A 15,202-nucleotide genomic window follows, 5' to 3' on the forward strand; every position below is an offset into this window, starting at 1 on the left:
TTAGACCCAAAACACAAGGACACTACGAAGGTGAATAAAATTTAATATGTTTTTTCAAACCCTTAATTTACCTTGAGATCCAAACCTTCAAACCCTAAAAGGTACTTCTGTTCGTATCTTGTTTCTTCTCCCAAAGAAAGAAAAGTCTCTAAATCTCTCGCGTCGAAACCATGAACAGCCGCGGTAAGATCTCTCTTCCTTGTCATATAGTGAATTAATGGTTAATGGAGATCTAATAATTAGATTGTAATCGTTTTATGCGAGTTCTCTGTTTCAGGGCCTTGGTACTCGAGCAACACATGCGTCATCTGGCTCGTCGAGGAAATCCCAACCCCAAGTGATCCCAATGGTTATTTGATTTCTTCTAATATCCGATCAGCTCTTGAGAGAATGGGTTACCTTGGTGAGGAGAGGACCTGGTGTTATGGTCCTGAGAACCACAGAGCTCAACAGAAGCTGAATGGTTCGACGTCTGCTACGAATCAATAGGTGAATTTCTTTGCATTAACCTTTTTATCACTCTAATCTTTATATATGTATGTAATCAAGATCTGTGTTTTTATATGTTTCCAGGCGATAAAGACAAAAGAGTTCGTAGGATGTTATTTGACATGATTACATTTGCATCTTCCTGTGATGATGGTAAACAAAACAATGTGATGGTAATCTCAAAAACCCCACTTACAGACGAGTGTTTCAGGGTTCTTGGCTCTTTGGAAGCTAGAGGTTTCAATGTTCTCTTGGTGCAGTATGATGATGAGGCAGAGCTTTTTCGTTCTGCAGATGCAATTTTTGACTCTACAACATTATTAGATGGTTCACGTCCTATGGACTTTGACAGTGTTTCTTATTCTAGCTTAGGAAGCTGGGAAACTGATTATGATCCTGGCAACTGTACTGATACTGTTAGACTAGACTTAAACAGTCTCTCTTTTAATGATATAATTTTGTAATAGACTCAAAACATGTAGATAGTGAATATAATTTTGTAATAAGCTTTGGGTTCAAGTGATTAGTTTTCCTTCTGTAACCGCATGCAAGATGTCGAGAAAACCTTTGTTCTATCATAACATAGCGAGGATTTTTTATTAATGTGTGGAGGTGTTTTTATCACATGAACACCAACTGAGAAAAGAGCAGAGTATATATACCAAACCACTATGTTTCGTTTCAATGTGATCCCTTTCTATCAGCTTTAAGGAGAGGTGTTGAAATATCATCATATGCCTTCCAGTTATTCTGGTGTGATGTCAATATGGGCCTATGCTGAGAAGATACCATTCTCGGATGACGTGCTGGATAAGTTTCAGAAAGCCAAAATCTATTTCCTTCCCAAAGGTGAATTCTTTTTCCTTAACCTATCTTAATTAACGCTCTTTTTTCTCTTTACATTACATAATCTATATCTCCAGCCCATTACACTCAAAAAGAAAATATCAAGGCCCATAAAGAAAAGTCTTAAGGGTAAGGGACACGTGTACAGTCATTAAGCTTGTCTACATCTATCGCCGTTGATTTTTCTTGTTTAAAAAAAAAACGACATCATCATCATCAATCATTCTTCTCTTCCTTCTTCAATCTCTTCTTCTTCTTCTTCTTCTTCTCAAATTAGCTTCCTCCTCAAGCGTGAGATTCGTTGCGGATATAATTCTCCTTGATTCTCTGCTTTTTCCATGATCCGATTCTAAGGGATTCTCGCGGCTTCGTTTTTTGTATATCTTGCTCATTTCGTCTAGATCAAAGTTTTCTGAGATCTCTGCGATTTCTGATTCGAAATTCGAGAATTAGGGTTTTTTTTTTTACGGTTATAGGGTTTCGAAGAGCATAAGATAAGAATGCCTTCGGTGCCCTCTAAGCTTCTTCTCCTTTCTTTGATTCCTTCGTTGACTCCGTATCATTCTGGTTTGAGTTCTAATCGTTTGAAACCTCTTGAAAAGTGTGATTGGCGTGGTAATCTTAGTTAACATTTCGTTTCCTTCTCCTCTCTGCTCTCTTATTTCTCTTCTCTCTGGTTCTTGAGATATTCCTAGCTCGGACACACAATCTTTGATCCGTCTTTGGTGTTTTTACTTCTGCTAGTGCTCCATTTGCAGCTCAAAAAGGTGAAACTTTTGTCTCTTTGACTTCTTCAGGCCTCAATTTCAGTATTAGTCTTTTGTTTCTTTTGTGTGATCTAAAGATCATTCATTTACTAATGATAACATTGAATTTGTTTGTTCAGTTACTATTACTGTGACTACCTTCTACTGTTACTTGGATATGAGCTCTGTTTGTGGTAAGTTGGATTTCCAAGATGCAGACTTTGACATCTCGAGTCCCACGCAATGTTCTAAAGGCTCGAAGCATACCTCGTTTACTGCATCTGAAGATTCTCAGGAGTCTGATGGAGATGAAACTGGTTATATAGACCCAACTGCGTATGAAGAAACCGCTGTTCAGGATTTCGGCAAATCCACTTTAAGTCCCAACTCTTTGGATGATGAAGACAAGGATGAGAACCTTACGACTGTAAGTTCTATCTATTTTTATTCTTAGATTTTGTTTTCTGTGGTCTATTTGCCAAGGTACAAGTTGTGTACCATCTTTTGGAGCTTGAGATATCACAGTAGTTAGTTGTTCTGCCTAGGCTTTCCTATGTGTGGTTGGTTTTCCTGAACCAGTCCAAATCTTTTTTGAAAGAATAAGTCTACAAGAGTCTCCATATATAGTCCTAGCAAGGAGAAAACATTTGATTCAAGAAATTAGTGTTTCTGGAGTTCCATAGTTTGTACATTAGTAAGAGTTTAAGAGTCCTCGGAATTGGGGTGTTGTCAGTCAGATTGATTTCATAGTGAGATCCTTGTCATATCTCTCAAGTGAAGGCTGTGTATTCCTGCTCTATACTGATTGTTTCTCATATGTTTCTTGAATTGCAGCAAACACCAATTGTTCTCATCCCAGCCATAAAAGGCAGCCGAGAGAAGCATGGCTTGTCACTGAGGAAGTCTAGTGTTTCATGGGCGGCTGATGTGTATGATCCTCCTCCCTCGATAGCCTCCCACACAGTCACAAGAAGCAAGAAACAGCAGCAGAAATCCAAGAGCAAAGACAACCACAGGAAGACTGGAAAGAAAGGACAGAAGAGCAAAGACAACTCTTCCTCACGTGGTGGCAGCAGCAAAGACAAGAAGCAAGCTTCTCGCAAACACAGTCGGGACAAATTTGAATGGGTAACTCAGATGCCTATAGTTGCAGCTTCTTCTTAAATGGTATTGGCTGCTAGTAACCAAGCACGTCTTTGAGCTTGGCCTCCTCTTGTGTGATAAATAATCAAATCTCTTTGTGAGTGATTCCTGTTGAGTTTCGTAACTTTTCTTATGGGTAATGGATGATCCTTAACACTATTGTGAATACTTTGTTGAAGTTTGTTACTTTTTTCTTTTTGGATTAAGTTTTCACTTTTGAGAATAACTCAATGGAACTTTGTTCTCTTATTTGAAGCAAAATCAGTTTATAATTTGAGATCATAACACAACAATAGTATATGAAACTCTGTCTCTCAGTCTCAGTCCTATGAGGTGTACTCAGCGTTGATCTTGACATAGTCATAGCTAAGGTCGCATCCCCATGCCTTTCCGATGACTGCACCATCACCTGTTCATCGGACAAATCCGCACTCAGGTTCACAGAACATGGTTGATTTAATACGGCTAGCCAAATGAATCTCTTACCTACGGATATATCGATTGTAACTGTTCCGTGAACCTCGCCAGTTTTCTTGAGGTAGTTACTGGCTCCATCCCTGTGTATATTACATGTGTAAGAACATGATCTAACTTCATTTTCCCACTGAGAGACAAATCAGTTGTAAGATAAACCTGTCAAACGGAAGAGGTTGACCACTCTCCATGAGAGAGAAATCGCCGAGCGATATCTTCAGCTTATCCATCTGGAAAGAAACCCCGGCATAGCCAGCAGCTGCAGCTATGCGTCCCCAGTTTGGATCTCTCCCATAAACAGCTGCCTGTCACATCAGCAAACAGACGTTTACTATTATTTAGAAACAAGAAAGCTCCCTTTTATCATTCATGTATATATATCTTGGATCTCATACTTTGACTAGGGAAGAGGAAGCCACCGAGCGTGCAATTTTCGCTGCTTCTCCTTCAGTTTCTGCTCCTTTAACAGTTACCTGGTGATTTTGTGTTATTAGTTAAGATTTGTTTTCAATCAGAGGGTTGGGAAAAAACAGTTTTATTTTGCGAACCTCGATGAGACATGTAGCGCCTTCACCATCCCAAGCTATTGATTTAGCCAGTCCTTGCATCACCTGAAAAAGATGGGTTCCATGTTAAGTCCAGCTCATGAACAACTGTTAGGAAGATAGCAAAAAAACATACATACCGCATCGAGGCATGCCTGAAGCTGTGCAGCTTCGTTACAGTTCAAAGATGATATAGAAGGTGATCCAGATAGCCCGCTCGCTAAAGCAATGACTGTGTCGTTAGTACTTGTGTCTCCATCTACCTACAAGACCATAAATCAGACTGGAAATAAAAGTAATCTAATTACAACAATGTTTGAAATTGTGTAACCTACAGTGATCTGGTTGAAACTTCGGTTTACTGCAACCTTTACCATCTTTCTCCAGATATCACTTTCAACTAGTGCATCTGTTGTGATGACCTGAGAAAGATAAATATCGATTTTGCATCGTTTAACATCAATGTGTATGTCTAAATAAAGCTACACAAGCAAAAGAAAGTAATAGCTAAAAGGACATACACCTAACATAGTTGCCATATTTGGATGGATCATCCCGGAGCCTTTTGCCATACCACCAACTCGAATCTTGATTCCACCAACCTGAGCAATTTCAAAATTTTTGTAAGATATATGAAATACTAGAAATAGAGTATACAACGTGTTTCTTAAACCTACATGTGATTCAACTGCAACACTCTTGCTTACAAGATCTGTTGTCGTGATTGCTACAGCAGCAGAATCTGCCCTGCATTTCAAATTCATATGGTTATGTCCAATGTCTACCAAAGAAAGTGAACTCTGTGACCTACGAACTCAGAGAGAGATTGAGAGAAGAAGATTATACTCTTCAACAGCGTCTGATCTCGAGTTGACTAGGGTTGGAAGTGCTTGGAGAAGCTCTTCCTGCAAAGATTTACGGGTAAATAACTTCATCGGAGCACTTGCATCGAAAAAGAATGAGAAAGTAAGTTATACCTTTTTTATTCTCTGACCGATAACACCAGTTGACTCAATTAACACTTGTTCTGGCTTCACTTTAAGTAGCTACAACAATAAAGACACAAACGTGAACAATGTTGAAAGATATACGAGGTTTTGCGGGAGACATGGGAATGAAAGACACCAAGGCATACCGTCGCAATAGATCCAACACAATCTAACATATCTTGGTAACCGGCATCACCCTGAAAAATACATTATCTAAATCCTTTAATCGTATAACAATAATGAGTGATGCATAGCTAACAACCCTATAGATTTCAGGCTACTTCACAATCATATGAATTAACTCCTAAACAACATAGCTTGACTTATTGAAAGCATCAGACTACACAGCTGAGATATCTTACCGTAGCTGCATTGGCCTGACCGGCATTGATCAACACTGCACGAGCCTAAAGAACATAAAAATTCAAAGCTCAGAAGCACAAAATGCATTGGTTTAACTCCGAAATCCAATTAATGAGATGCAGGATTACCGTTTTCGAAGTCTCAAGAACTTTTTTGCAGTAAACTACAGGAGCAGCAGCAACCACATTAGTAGTAAACACACCTGAAAATTATTTTCAAGATAAAAGTCAAAAGCTTGTTAGCAATTGAAACAAAGAAAACCAACATTAAAGGAGCCACAGAAGGCCAGCATTGGACCTGCAGCTACAGCTTCGACATCACAGGTTACAAGAGCGAGATCAGGTTTCTTCCCTGCAGCTCGTAATCCAGCATACATACCAGCAGCTTTAAACCCTTTAGCAGCTGTAACTCCACCAGCTATCTAAACAAAACAACAAGATTCTCAAATTTTCAAACTTTGAAAGCAACTCTTCAAAAAGATTCCTAATTTTATATGCAATTCAAAACCTGTTTCCATGACCCTTCAGGTAGAGAAATCGGAGCCGCTGGTATATTACCAGACGCCTCCTCCACGGTGGTTGCCACTGCGAACACTCTTAATTCTCTCCGTGAAGACGCCACAAAACTCTGTAAATTTTTTCCAAACTTTTCTTCTTAATTGGCGAGAAAGCATACACAAAAGAGATAAAGAATGAGAGAAGAGACCTTAGGCGCGAAAAAATGAGGAAGCTTGAAGGAGACGAAGTGAGTTTGAAAACAAGAATGCATCTTCGGAGACCAATCGCCGAATTGATTGTACTTTTGTCTGAAAATCAAACCTTAAGCTGCAGATTGATTGTTTGTACTTTTGTCTGAAAATCAAACCTTAAACCCTAGAGGAAAGTCACAGTGACAGAGAAAAGTCGCCGTTGGCAGAGAAAGAGAGAGAGGCTGTGAATACTCTAAAACGCTGCGTTTTTGTTATTCCCAATCTGCGTTTGCAAACTTTAAAGCGAAAAGAGAATGATTTGTTGGTCGTTTGTCAGTTATGTAACCTGTTAATGCATCATATGATAGATATCTCGAAAACATAAGTTAAGGTCTAAAGGATTTGCCTTTTGCCTCAAAATTGATAAATGGATTCAAGAATTTATTTTCATTTCATACATAAGTGGTTGGATTTTGTTCATTCACACCAGCCGATGGTTTTGTTGGTTGTGAAACCAGATCCAGAGGAAGACCGAGGCGGCTCCCTTTGCAGAGGCCGTCTTGGTTCTCTAGGTCTTGCAGGATCCACAAAAATCACCCAACCATCCAAGAACTTTGCATTCATCTCTGCTTTGGCCTTCTCTGCATCTTCTATTGTTGCATATGTTACAAAACCGAAGCCCTTTGATCTCCCAGTCTCTCTGTCTGTGATCACTCTCGCTGTAACAACATAACAAAATCTATGATTTGATGCTCTACATATGTTGGATTAAGGAATCCAAGAGTAACATATACCATCCACGAGCTGTCCAAAAGAAGCAAATGCATCCTGAAGCTTTTCATTTGTTGTGAGTCTGGAGAGACCTATTCAAAGATACACAAGTTCATATAATGGGATAACATTCTTTAACTTCAACCCGTAAAAGAGGATTCTAAAGTTCAAAACAAAGATGATTAGCCCACTAACCACAAGCCTCCCAATGCCTCACTAACCACTAAATTCAATTATCAGAAAATTGGCAAGTAGATCAAAACCTTCATGTTGATTCCAGACACAAGATAAAACTGATTGATAAGATCACAGATCCTAATCTCTCCCAAAGCCAAAAGGCTCCCACTTTATCAAATGGTTAAAGACCCTCTCTAAACATTCTTTATCTTCAGGCCTTAAAGAGTCTAATTAAGCAAACAAAAAAACGATCCCAAAAGCAAATCAGAACATCCTAATGAATTCCACAATTTGAAGCTTTCCATAGTAACGAAGACAGAATCACCAGCACAAAAGACGATTAGCACACTCATCCCAAACAAGCCTCCCAATGCTTCACTAACCAGTAAATTCAATTATCAGAAAAATGGAAAGTAAATCTAAACCCTCATGTTGATTTCCAGACACAAGATGAAACTGATTGATAAGACCATATATTATAATCTCTCCCTAAGCCAAAAAGGCTATCACTTTTTCAAATGGTCAAAGAACCTCTCTACACATTCTTTATCTTCAGGCCTTAATGAGTCTAATAAAGTAAACAAAAAACGATCCCTAAAGCAACTCAGAACATCCTTGTGAATTCCACAATTTGATGCTTTCCATAGTAACAAAGACGGTATCACCAACACAAAGACCATTTGCACACTCACCACAAGCATCCCAATGCCTCACTAACCATTAAATTCAATTATCAGGAAAATGGAAAGTAAATCTAAACCTTCATGTTGATTTCTAGACACAAGATGAAACTGATTGGTAAGATCACAGATCATAATCTCTTCCCTAAGCCAAAAGGCTCCCACTTTACCAAACTCATTCTAATCCACATTTCCTCTTTATACCCTTCACATTTACACTTATCACTGACACTGAAGAAGTAGGGGATCATTTCTCAAAATGGTCCACAAAACATAACACTTTATCATCTATAAGGGAACATGAACAAAATCCAAGCTTGCAAATCGAAATCATCTATAGCAAAATTCCAAAAAAGAAAAAAATAATTGAAGACAGTTGAAGAAAGAAATTACCGCTAACGAAGAGCCTGGGAGACGTAAGAGTTGAGCAGCGGCGAACACAGAAGGATGGAGAAGACAAGAGGCTGTTGGATCCAGCAACGAGACGGCGAAAGCTGGAAACGAACGCCATTGTAGCAAGTGGGACAAAGGATTTGAGATCGAAAATGAGCAATCTTAGGGCTTATCAAAGGGTTTTAACTAAGGAGGGGTTATTGGTTCATGGATTTATATGGAATTAGAAATCCAAACAAAAATCATTTGTTATTCAATCATTGATTTTAAAATCCTAATTAAATTCATGTGTTATTGGTTCTATGATTTATAAATACTAGTTAAAATCATATGTTATTCGTTTAGTCATTTGTTTTTGGATTTGAGAATCCAAATTATGTTTTAAATGGAATTGAATGGAATTGAAAGAGAAAAATAGAAGGATTCAAATCCATGGGTAAACACATGTTATTTCAAAATCTATATATCTTGATTTCATAATTAATAAAAATTTTCAAATTCTATATGGATTTACAAATTAATAAACCAATAACACCCCCTAAATCTTAAAAACACATCTTTTATTAATCAGACAAAACGTCGCCGTTTCCTCTGTTTCCAACAGGTAAACAAACATGAAAGAAATGATATATGTAATTCAACTAGTATAAGATTATTTCAAGGGAAACATAATTGAAGTTTAGATTGTTATCTTCATCCAAATCTTAACATTTCCACAAACTTTTTAGAAAACAAAATAATACTTTTCAATAAGACTGAAGATGATTATTTTCTGGTTGATAACTACCCCCAAGAACCTGTTTATATCTATTTCTATGTATCTGTTTATTCTTTTCCTTGGTCTCTATACAAAAACATGGAACTGTTCTGGGACTTCTTTGTAAACCTACTATCTATATTCAAAAAAAGAAACAAAATATTACAAAAAAGTTACCAAAAAACTGCTCCATCTTCCAGAAAACAAAAAAACAGAGAAGAGGAAAGATCCGGACACCAAAATCTTGACGAATCTTTTAATGATCAGATGAGATGAGAGTTGTTGATTCTGATAAACTTGTCGTCTTAGGTACTTTCTTCTCCAGCATTGAGGTTCCTTTGAATATTGTAAGCTGCACTTCCTTTTGGTACTCCTGCAACTGCAAAAAAAACAACATTATGATTGCTTGTTACCACATCTTGCTTCTTAATCAAAATCTATATGCATGAATCTATCGAAACTATTTGTTTTCCCCGACTTGTCTGAATACTAAAAATCTAACAAAACACAATTCCAAAAGAAAGAACAATTCACTTACTTGCTGGTCAGACATCTTTGTAAAGCCAAACTTCTTTGTCCATATAGACTCTGCTTCTTCAGCTGCCGGAAGAACCAGGTTCTCAACATTTAAAGAAGAAAGAAGATTCTCTACACAAGCATACAGCCCTTGGAAGTAGCCCTAGTGACCATTCACATCATAAAACTAATTTTATCCATAGGTTAGAAAAAACGCCTAGATATTATGAAAAATGTACACAAGTCTTACCCTTCCTTGGTACTCTCGGCTAGTTGCTACAATAGGAAGTTCAGCAACTTGCTGACCAAATATCCTCAGCAGCGCAGCAGAAACAACAAGAGAACTAAAGGTAACATCATGAGAAGATGAAACAATTAGCAAAAAAGACACAGAAGTTGTATAAGAGAAAAATCAGTAATAAAGAAAAAGAGAACATACTTTACAATCAGGACCAAACAGTACATTCCTCCAAACTCCTGGCCAGATATATTTCTCCTGCAAATATATCATAAGAATTACACGGCGAATCAACCACTACAAAAACATTGCTATTGTATCATAGTTTATCGCGTCATAACTTACCCATACACCATGACAGGAATGAGATCGCGGCCAGACTTTGCAACAATGGGATCAAAACACTCCTAGAAGATTAGACAGGCAATAATTAGGCTGCAAGTTTGGTATACATAATTTAAGAAGGTCATAGTTAACTGCGAGAAATTGACCCAAGATATAGCCCGAGAGCACATCTTTAACAAGTGATAAAACCAAACGATAATTGGAACACATCTGAAGTCAAGACATACCCTGAAGATTACGGCCGCTCGTGAGAGCAAAGGCAGATGCTCTGGGTATCGACTTTTTCCACTAAGTATTCTCCATTCGACTATATCCCCATTATCGGTAAATATTCCTTTTTCTCTGTCTTTTCTGCATATCATGTCTAACAAAGGTGTAGGAATAGTTTGTGGCCCACAAGAAACAGAATTCTGAACTGCCGTGTGAATCCTGCTGCAGTCGCTACAGCAGAACCATTTCTCCTGCGGGATTTCCTACAGCATTCAAGAGAGAAGTTAAATAAAGTTCTGTTAACACGATGCAGAAGGAGCCAGCCTTACACAACTTACTTTCAAATCACAGAGCCCATTCTCTCTCAGGCAACCAACATGGTACTCTTTCTCACACTACAAAAGAAAAGAAGAAGAGGACTATCAGAAAAGGCTGAACTGGTAATATGGAAGAAATGAATAAAAGAGATTATGAATCATGAGAGTACCTGGTCACAGAGAATAACAGTCCTATCATCAAATTTCCCAATGCTAAAATCATGGGACCTACCGACCATAAAAAGGGAGTGAAACACAATAAGCATATCATGCACAGTAATCAAAATTGCCTATTGCAGTGGCTTGCACATGTATTTATATATTTCACAAAAATTAAAAATCCATACGAGAAATTTGAATATAGGTATGCAAATGCAACTAACCTGCAGAACACACAGCCGCCAATTTCGCTTTCGGGTGCTTTCACGACTCTTGACAGTCTTATAACTATAGGCCTAGCGTTGCCAGAAGGATCAGTAGCAGTAGCCTTTTTACTAGAGATAGGTCCATCATTGCAGCTCGAACAGTACCAAGTACCTTCAGGCACAGACTGAAATTTCAAACAAGCTGCATATGAAAAGAGAAATGAAGGATCAGAACCAGAGAATAATACGAGAGCTTAATGATTGAGGAAACCATTATGAAATCTGTACTTCAGCAACTTTCAGTTTGAAACCTAGAAATTCCATGTTTAATATATTCGAGTACAATACTCCATCAGTATTCCACACCTACCTGTATGAAATGCTTGAGGACATCCAGCACAAAGTAGCAAATCTCCACCATCCCCACAAATAGAACACATGTCATCACTGTCACCAGTTGTAATGACATGTCCATTGGCAAGTGACATGGCTATATCATGCAATGACAATCCAGAAGAGATGAAGATATGGCGATAACTGCAAAAGATACCAAAAATTTAGATACACATTCCAACATTAAGTAAAAGTAACATATTATTGGATAACTCACGGTTGTCGTCTAGCAGCCATTCCAGCATGCGCTTCGAATTGTGAAGGACTAATCTATCATATATAAATACAAAAGAAAAAAAGAAAGTAAAAATAAGTAACTATATCTGAAGTTTAAACTGAGTCTGTGGACAATCAACATAGCCACTACATACACCATTTACCTCTCTGCTGCAGCAGCTACATACTATACCACTTCCTTGCTTGTAACCATGTAGTAGTTTCTGCAGGGGAAAATATGTTTACAAAACTGAAGTTCGATTCAAATTTCAGGAAAAATAAGCAGAACTAGTTATTTGTCTGCAATAACAAACCTGCGTTTTCACATAGTAAGCCAATTCAGTCCCGTCCGGAAGCCCATTAGGCATAAACAGCAACCGATGTAAATCATTGTCCCTAGAAACAGAGGATTGTATCTTTTCATCAATATTAGAGATTCAAATGCAAACAGAAAAACACAAGTGATGAGGTTGATCAAAAAAAAACAACACAAACCTCTTTCTATTGCTTCCTTCAGAAACTTTCTTATGGCAACCCGTACCAGATACATGAGAAGTAAGCCTACAGGATTAGCGACCAAATAAATTTCCATAGCTCCATAGATCATTGTCCATAAGGACCATAAGTAACATATAGATTACTACAGTAATGAATTTGTATATGAAAATATCAAAGACGCATACTTCTTTGCTATCCGCTTCGGCTCATCTAATGTGTCCTTTGCATATGTTTTCTCTGGAAAATAATGGTTCTCCACAGAGCATGGAGTAAGGCTCTGACTCTCATCAAGACCAGGACCAGTACCAGAACCAAGATAACTGCAGCTTTCACAGGAATCAGTTTCAGATAGTAACACAAAATGGTAACTTAGAGTGCATTAACCAAAAGTTATATGAAACGGAAAAGGTACGTCACTACAGGGTCCAAGTATATCACTGAGTATCATCTCAAATAAAATCCCCAATTACAGATCAAGTACTAAACCAGAAGTAGGAGGTGATAGTACCTGACAGTGGAATGTTCCGTGATATGGTTCCGGTCAGACATGCTATTACTCTGTTGGAAACTTGCTGCAGGAAACAACAACATATCAAGCTCAGCACTACTAATCAAAAAGCAAATGATTGCAAAAGAAAATCTACGGTAAGCAACATAGATCCACCAACAATCTAAACACCTGGCCATCACCTTTCCAAGCTTGTAAGCCCTCCTCATTCAGAGCAGAACCAGCTACATTCCTTATTACTTCCTCGAGAACATCACGAGGAGCAGTCTTCAGTTCTTGAACTATGTTATAAACCGCCCTTCCATTCTCCAAAAATATGTGATTATTAGGATGTCTAGTTTTTGCACCAGCATGCAGCTCAAACTCATACGCACTTAGAACCTTTATACATAACAAAAGATCACATCGTTAAAATACACAGAACAAATCGTCATAGAAACAAGAAACCATCGCAAAAAAAAAACACTCACTTTCGAGAAACTGCAAGTTGTACAGCCACACAAATAGCCACCCGAATGGATTATCCCCTGAAGCTCTCTCTGATAGCCATCAAAAGTGATATAAGTCACATACAAAATACCCTAAAGGAAAATATCGAAACACAAAGATTCAGACTTTACCACCGGTGGGGTTGAAATATACTTCACTGGAGCTCCTTCAAGTATACCCGTTTCCAATAGCTTCTTCACATTAGATGGGTAGCTCAAAGCAACAATCTTCTTCGGCATCTTCACAACACCAACGTCACAAGTGTGATCCTTTATCACAGGCAAATCATCAAATTCCTTCTTTGGTTTACTCAACTTAAACGTGATTTTCGTGATCCCAGTCGAGCTTAGATGCTTAGGAATCTCCAACACAAAACGAGATGGTAAAACATCACTCGACTGCTCTGTTTGTGAGCTACCTGCTACGGATGCATCGTCACTAACAGTCTCTTCGGAACCAAAATCACTTCCGGAGCACTCACCTAAACCGGATTTAACCGGCTGGCTAGAGACATCACGAAAAAGTGACGTGCTTTCAACCGGAGATGCGACGGGATTTGAAATCTCCGATGTAATGTCATCGTTAGAAGCTTCTTTAGCTTGTTTCTTATTGGGAAAGTGATCACCTTTATTACTTTCATCAAGTCGCTCTCTTTTGAATTGACCCATTGATGAATTCTCTTCCATTGGCATCTCCAAACAAATAGTTCCTTCTCCCATCAGAAATAGATTCAATATCACAACACGATTGCATACAATAGACACAACACTTAACACTAACTTGAGTTAGATCTTGAATACAGATTGATTTATGACTCCAATTCAATCCAAAGGCGATGAATTTACGAAGAAACAATTCATACGAGGAATCATAAGAATCAAACGAGGAAGATAAGAGTAAAGCTTGGGTAGAATCAATAGTAGGGAATTACGGATCTAAAGATCTGGAGATAAAGCTGAGAGATTTGAATATGGGAACGAAATTGGATAGACAGATAATAGAGGACGGCGAAGAAAATTAGGGTTAGGGTAAAGGGGGGAAAGAGATAAGACGGGAGAGAGAAGGAAGAAGAAGGAACGTGCAAGGCGGCAACGAACCAGAAAACGAAAAAGCTTTGTTCGCGGTCCAGATTACTTTTCAAAGCAAAGACAGAGAGAGATATATGAAAAAGAAAAAAAAAAAACAGAAAAACAGATGTTTTTGTAATTTTAAGGGAAAAATAGTAATTAGGAGATAAAAGAAAGAAAATAATATCCGAATGAAGGAAAATACAAAACTGTCCCTTATAGTTTAAAATTTTACATTTTGATTTTTATGTTTTAGTTAATTGCAATCCAATCTACTTTTGGAAGAAAAATGTTGATTCGATTAATTTTAAATTATTATTCTTTGTTGTGATGATAATTTATATGTATAATTTTATGATATTAAATATCAGTTTTAAGTCGGTCATACAAAATTGGATCTTGTTTTGTATTGTAGTGTCGAGGGGAAAATTATGAGAATTAAGAGTATGGATATTATTTGAGAATAAGTTAAAACATTTGGGGTGGCTATGTAAATGAAAAGAAAAAGGAAAGAAAATCGTGGCAGTTGCTGATTTGGAAGGAAGGTACTAGAACAAATCATTTCAGTTGCTCTTTCATTACTTGGTGAACATCCACGTGTACATGTGGGACCATTTGAGTAAGATGTTCTTCTATTTTTTGTCTAGCAGCTTTTATAATAAAACGATCCAATCTTTGTTCAAAAAAAAACAAAGAACGATTCAATCTTGAGTAGTGTTTACCATTCATCTAAAACAATTTCGTATATTTTCAAGAATTTCCTAAACATTACCCATCATTCTATTTTAAGCATTCTCTGGATTCTAATTGGAAAGGTGTCGGAGCCTATAGAATTTCGGGTTCTTTTGATAGTATTATAGAAAATATAACATCAATTGTATTTTTTGAGATTGCCTATTAAATTTCTATACAATATTCATTAGAAAAAAGTAGTAATAAAAGGATTACTATTGAATAGAGTTTATTGGTTTTAAATATG

The 15,202-nt window shown here is 37.5% G+C and overlaps 4 protein-coding genes across 4 annotated transcripts; 1 reads left to right on the forward strand and 3 right to left on the reverse strand.

The window, feature by feature from the left end:
• The first annotated feature begins 1,564 nt into the window (after nt 1-1,564).
• Nucleotides 1,565-3,450, forward strand: LOC9315747. The gene is made up of 3 exons (XM_002879634.2): nt 1,565-2,102; nt 2,222-2,508; nt 2,916-3,450. Exons 2-3 carry the CDS (start codon nt 2,260-2,262, stop codon nt 3,243-3,245), a joined length of 579 nt encoding a protein of 192 aa, XP_002879680.1. The 5' UTR covers nt 1,565-2,102; nt 2,222-2,259; the 3' UTR covers nt 3,246-3,450.
• On the reverse strand, nt 3,448-6,541 carry LOC9315748 (arginine biosynthesis bifunctional protein ArgJ, chloroplastic). Its single transcript, XM_002881465.2, has 17 exons — nt 6,301-6,541; nt 6,103-6,222; nt 5,893-6,016; nt 5,724-5,797; nt 5,595-5,639; nt 5,379-5,429; nt 5,221-5,289; nt 5,090-5,148; nt 4,921-4,990; nt 4,765-4,845; nt 4,579-4,665; nt 4,384-4,506; nt 4,247-4,309; nt 4,094-4,171; nt 3,858-4,003; nt 3,711-3,781; nt 3,448-3,633 (listed from the first exon to the last, which is right to left on the reverse strand). The coding sequence occupies exons 1-17, from the start codon at nt 6,361-6,363 to the stop codon at nt 3,551-3,553; spliced, it is 1,407 nt and encodes a 468-aa protein (XP_002881511.1). The 5' UTR covers nt 6,364-6,541; the 3' UTR covers nt 3,448-3,550.
• A 113-nt stretch (nt 6,542-6,654) lies between these two features.
• On the reverse strand, nt 6,655-8,465 carry LOC9317578 (glycine-rich RNA-binding protein 2). The gene is made up of 3 exons (XM_002881466.2): nt 8,305-8,465; nt 7,078-7,146; nt 6,655-7,002 (listed from the first exon to the last, which is right to left on the reverse strand). Exons 1-3 carry the CDS (start codon nt 8,420-8,422, stop codon nt 6,761-6,763), a joined length of 429 nt encoding a protein of 142 aa, XP_002881512.1. The 5' UTR covers nt 8,423-8,465; the 3' UTR covers nt 6,655-6,760.
• A 560-nt stretch (nt 8,466-9,025) lies between these two features.
• LOC9317579 lies at nt 9,026-14,338 on the reverse strand. Its single transcript, XM_021028884.1, has 19 exons — nt 13,288-14,338; nt 13,138-13,206; nt 12,850-13,048; nt 12,668-12,731; nt 12,345-12,479; nt 12,157-12,222; nt 11,976-12,057; nt 11,826-11,885; nt 11,663-11,715; nt 11,423-11,589; nt 11,071-11,254; nt 10,858-10,915; nt 10,709-10,765; nt 10,388-10,633; nt 10,161-10,222; nt 10,017-10,073; nt 9,828-9,921; nt 9,600-9,740; nt 9,026-9,440 (listed from the first exon to the last, which is right to left on the reverse strand). Exons 1-19 carry the CDS (start codon nt 13,873-13,875, stop codon nt 9,318-9,320), a joined length of 2,505 nt encoding a protein of 834 aa, XP_020884543.1. The 5' UTR covers nt 13,876-14,338; the 3' UTR covers nt 9,026-9,317.
• Between the last annotated feature and the right edge of the window lie 864 nt (nt 14,339-15,202).

Source organism: Arabidopsis lyrata (assembly GCF_000004255.2).
Source record: "Arabidopsis lyrata subsp. lyrata unplaced genomic scaffold ARALYscaffold_4, whole genome shotgun sequence".
In the NCBI taxonomy this organism is placed as follows: Eukaryota; Viridiplantae; Streptophyta; class Magnoliopsida; order Brassicales; family Brassicaceae; genus Arabidopsis; species Arabidopsis lyrata.

Coding starts and splice junctions, on each gene's coding strand:
- LOC9315748 (XM_002881465.2), bottom strand. CDS start 6,363: ATGCATTCTTGTTTTCAAACTCACTTCGTCTCCTTCAAGCTTCCTCAT. Junction 5,640..5,723: donor TTCTTGAGACTTCGAAAACG/GTAATCCTGCAT, acceptor TATGTTCTTTAG/GCTCGTGCAGTGTTGATCAA. Junction 3,634..3,710: donor TACAATCGATATATCCGTAG/GTAAGAGATTCA, acceptor TCCGATGAACAG/GTGATGGTGCAGTCATCGGA.
- LOC9317578 (XM_002881466.2), bottom strand. CDS start 8,422: ATGGCGTTCGTTTCCAGCTTTCGCCGTCTCGTTGCTGGATCCAACAGC. Junction 7,147..8,304: donor TCCCAGGCTCTTCGTTAGCG/GTAATTTCTTTC, acceptor ATCTTTGAATAG/GTCTCTCCAGACTCACAACA. Junction 7,003..7,077: donor TTTTGGACAGCTCGTGGATG/GTATATGTTACT, acceptor ATGTTGTTACAG/CGAGAGTGATCACAGACAGA.
- LOC9317579 (XM_021028884.1), bottom strand. CDS start 13,875: ATGGGAGAAGGAACTATTTGTTTGGAGATGCCAATGGAAGAGAATTCA. Junction 13,207..13,287: donor ATATTTCAACCCCACCGGTG/GTAAAGTCTGAA, acceptor GATGGCTATCAG/AGAGAGCTTCAGGGGATAAT. Junction 10,916..11,070: donor GGCGGCTGTGTGTTCTGCAG/GTTAGTTGCATT, acceptor TATGGTCGGTAG/GTCCCATGATTTTAGCATTG.
- LOC9315747 (XM_002879634.2), top strand. CDS start 2,260: ATGAGCTCTGTTTGTGGTAAGTTGGATTTCCAAGATGCAGACTTTGAC. Junction 2,509..2,915: donor AGGATGAGAACCTTACGACT/GTAAGTTCTATC, acceptor CTTGAATTGCAG/CAAACACCAATTGTTCTCAT.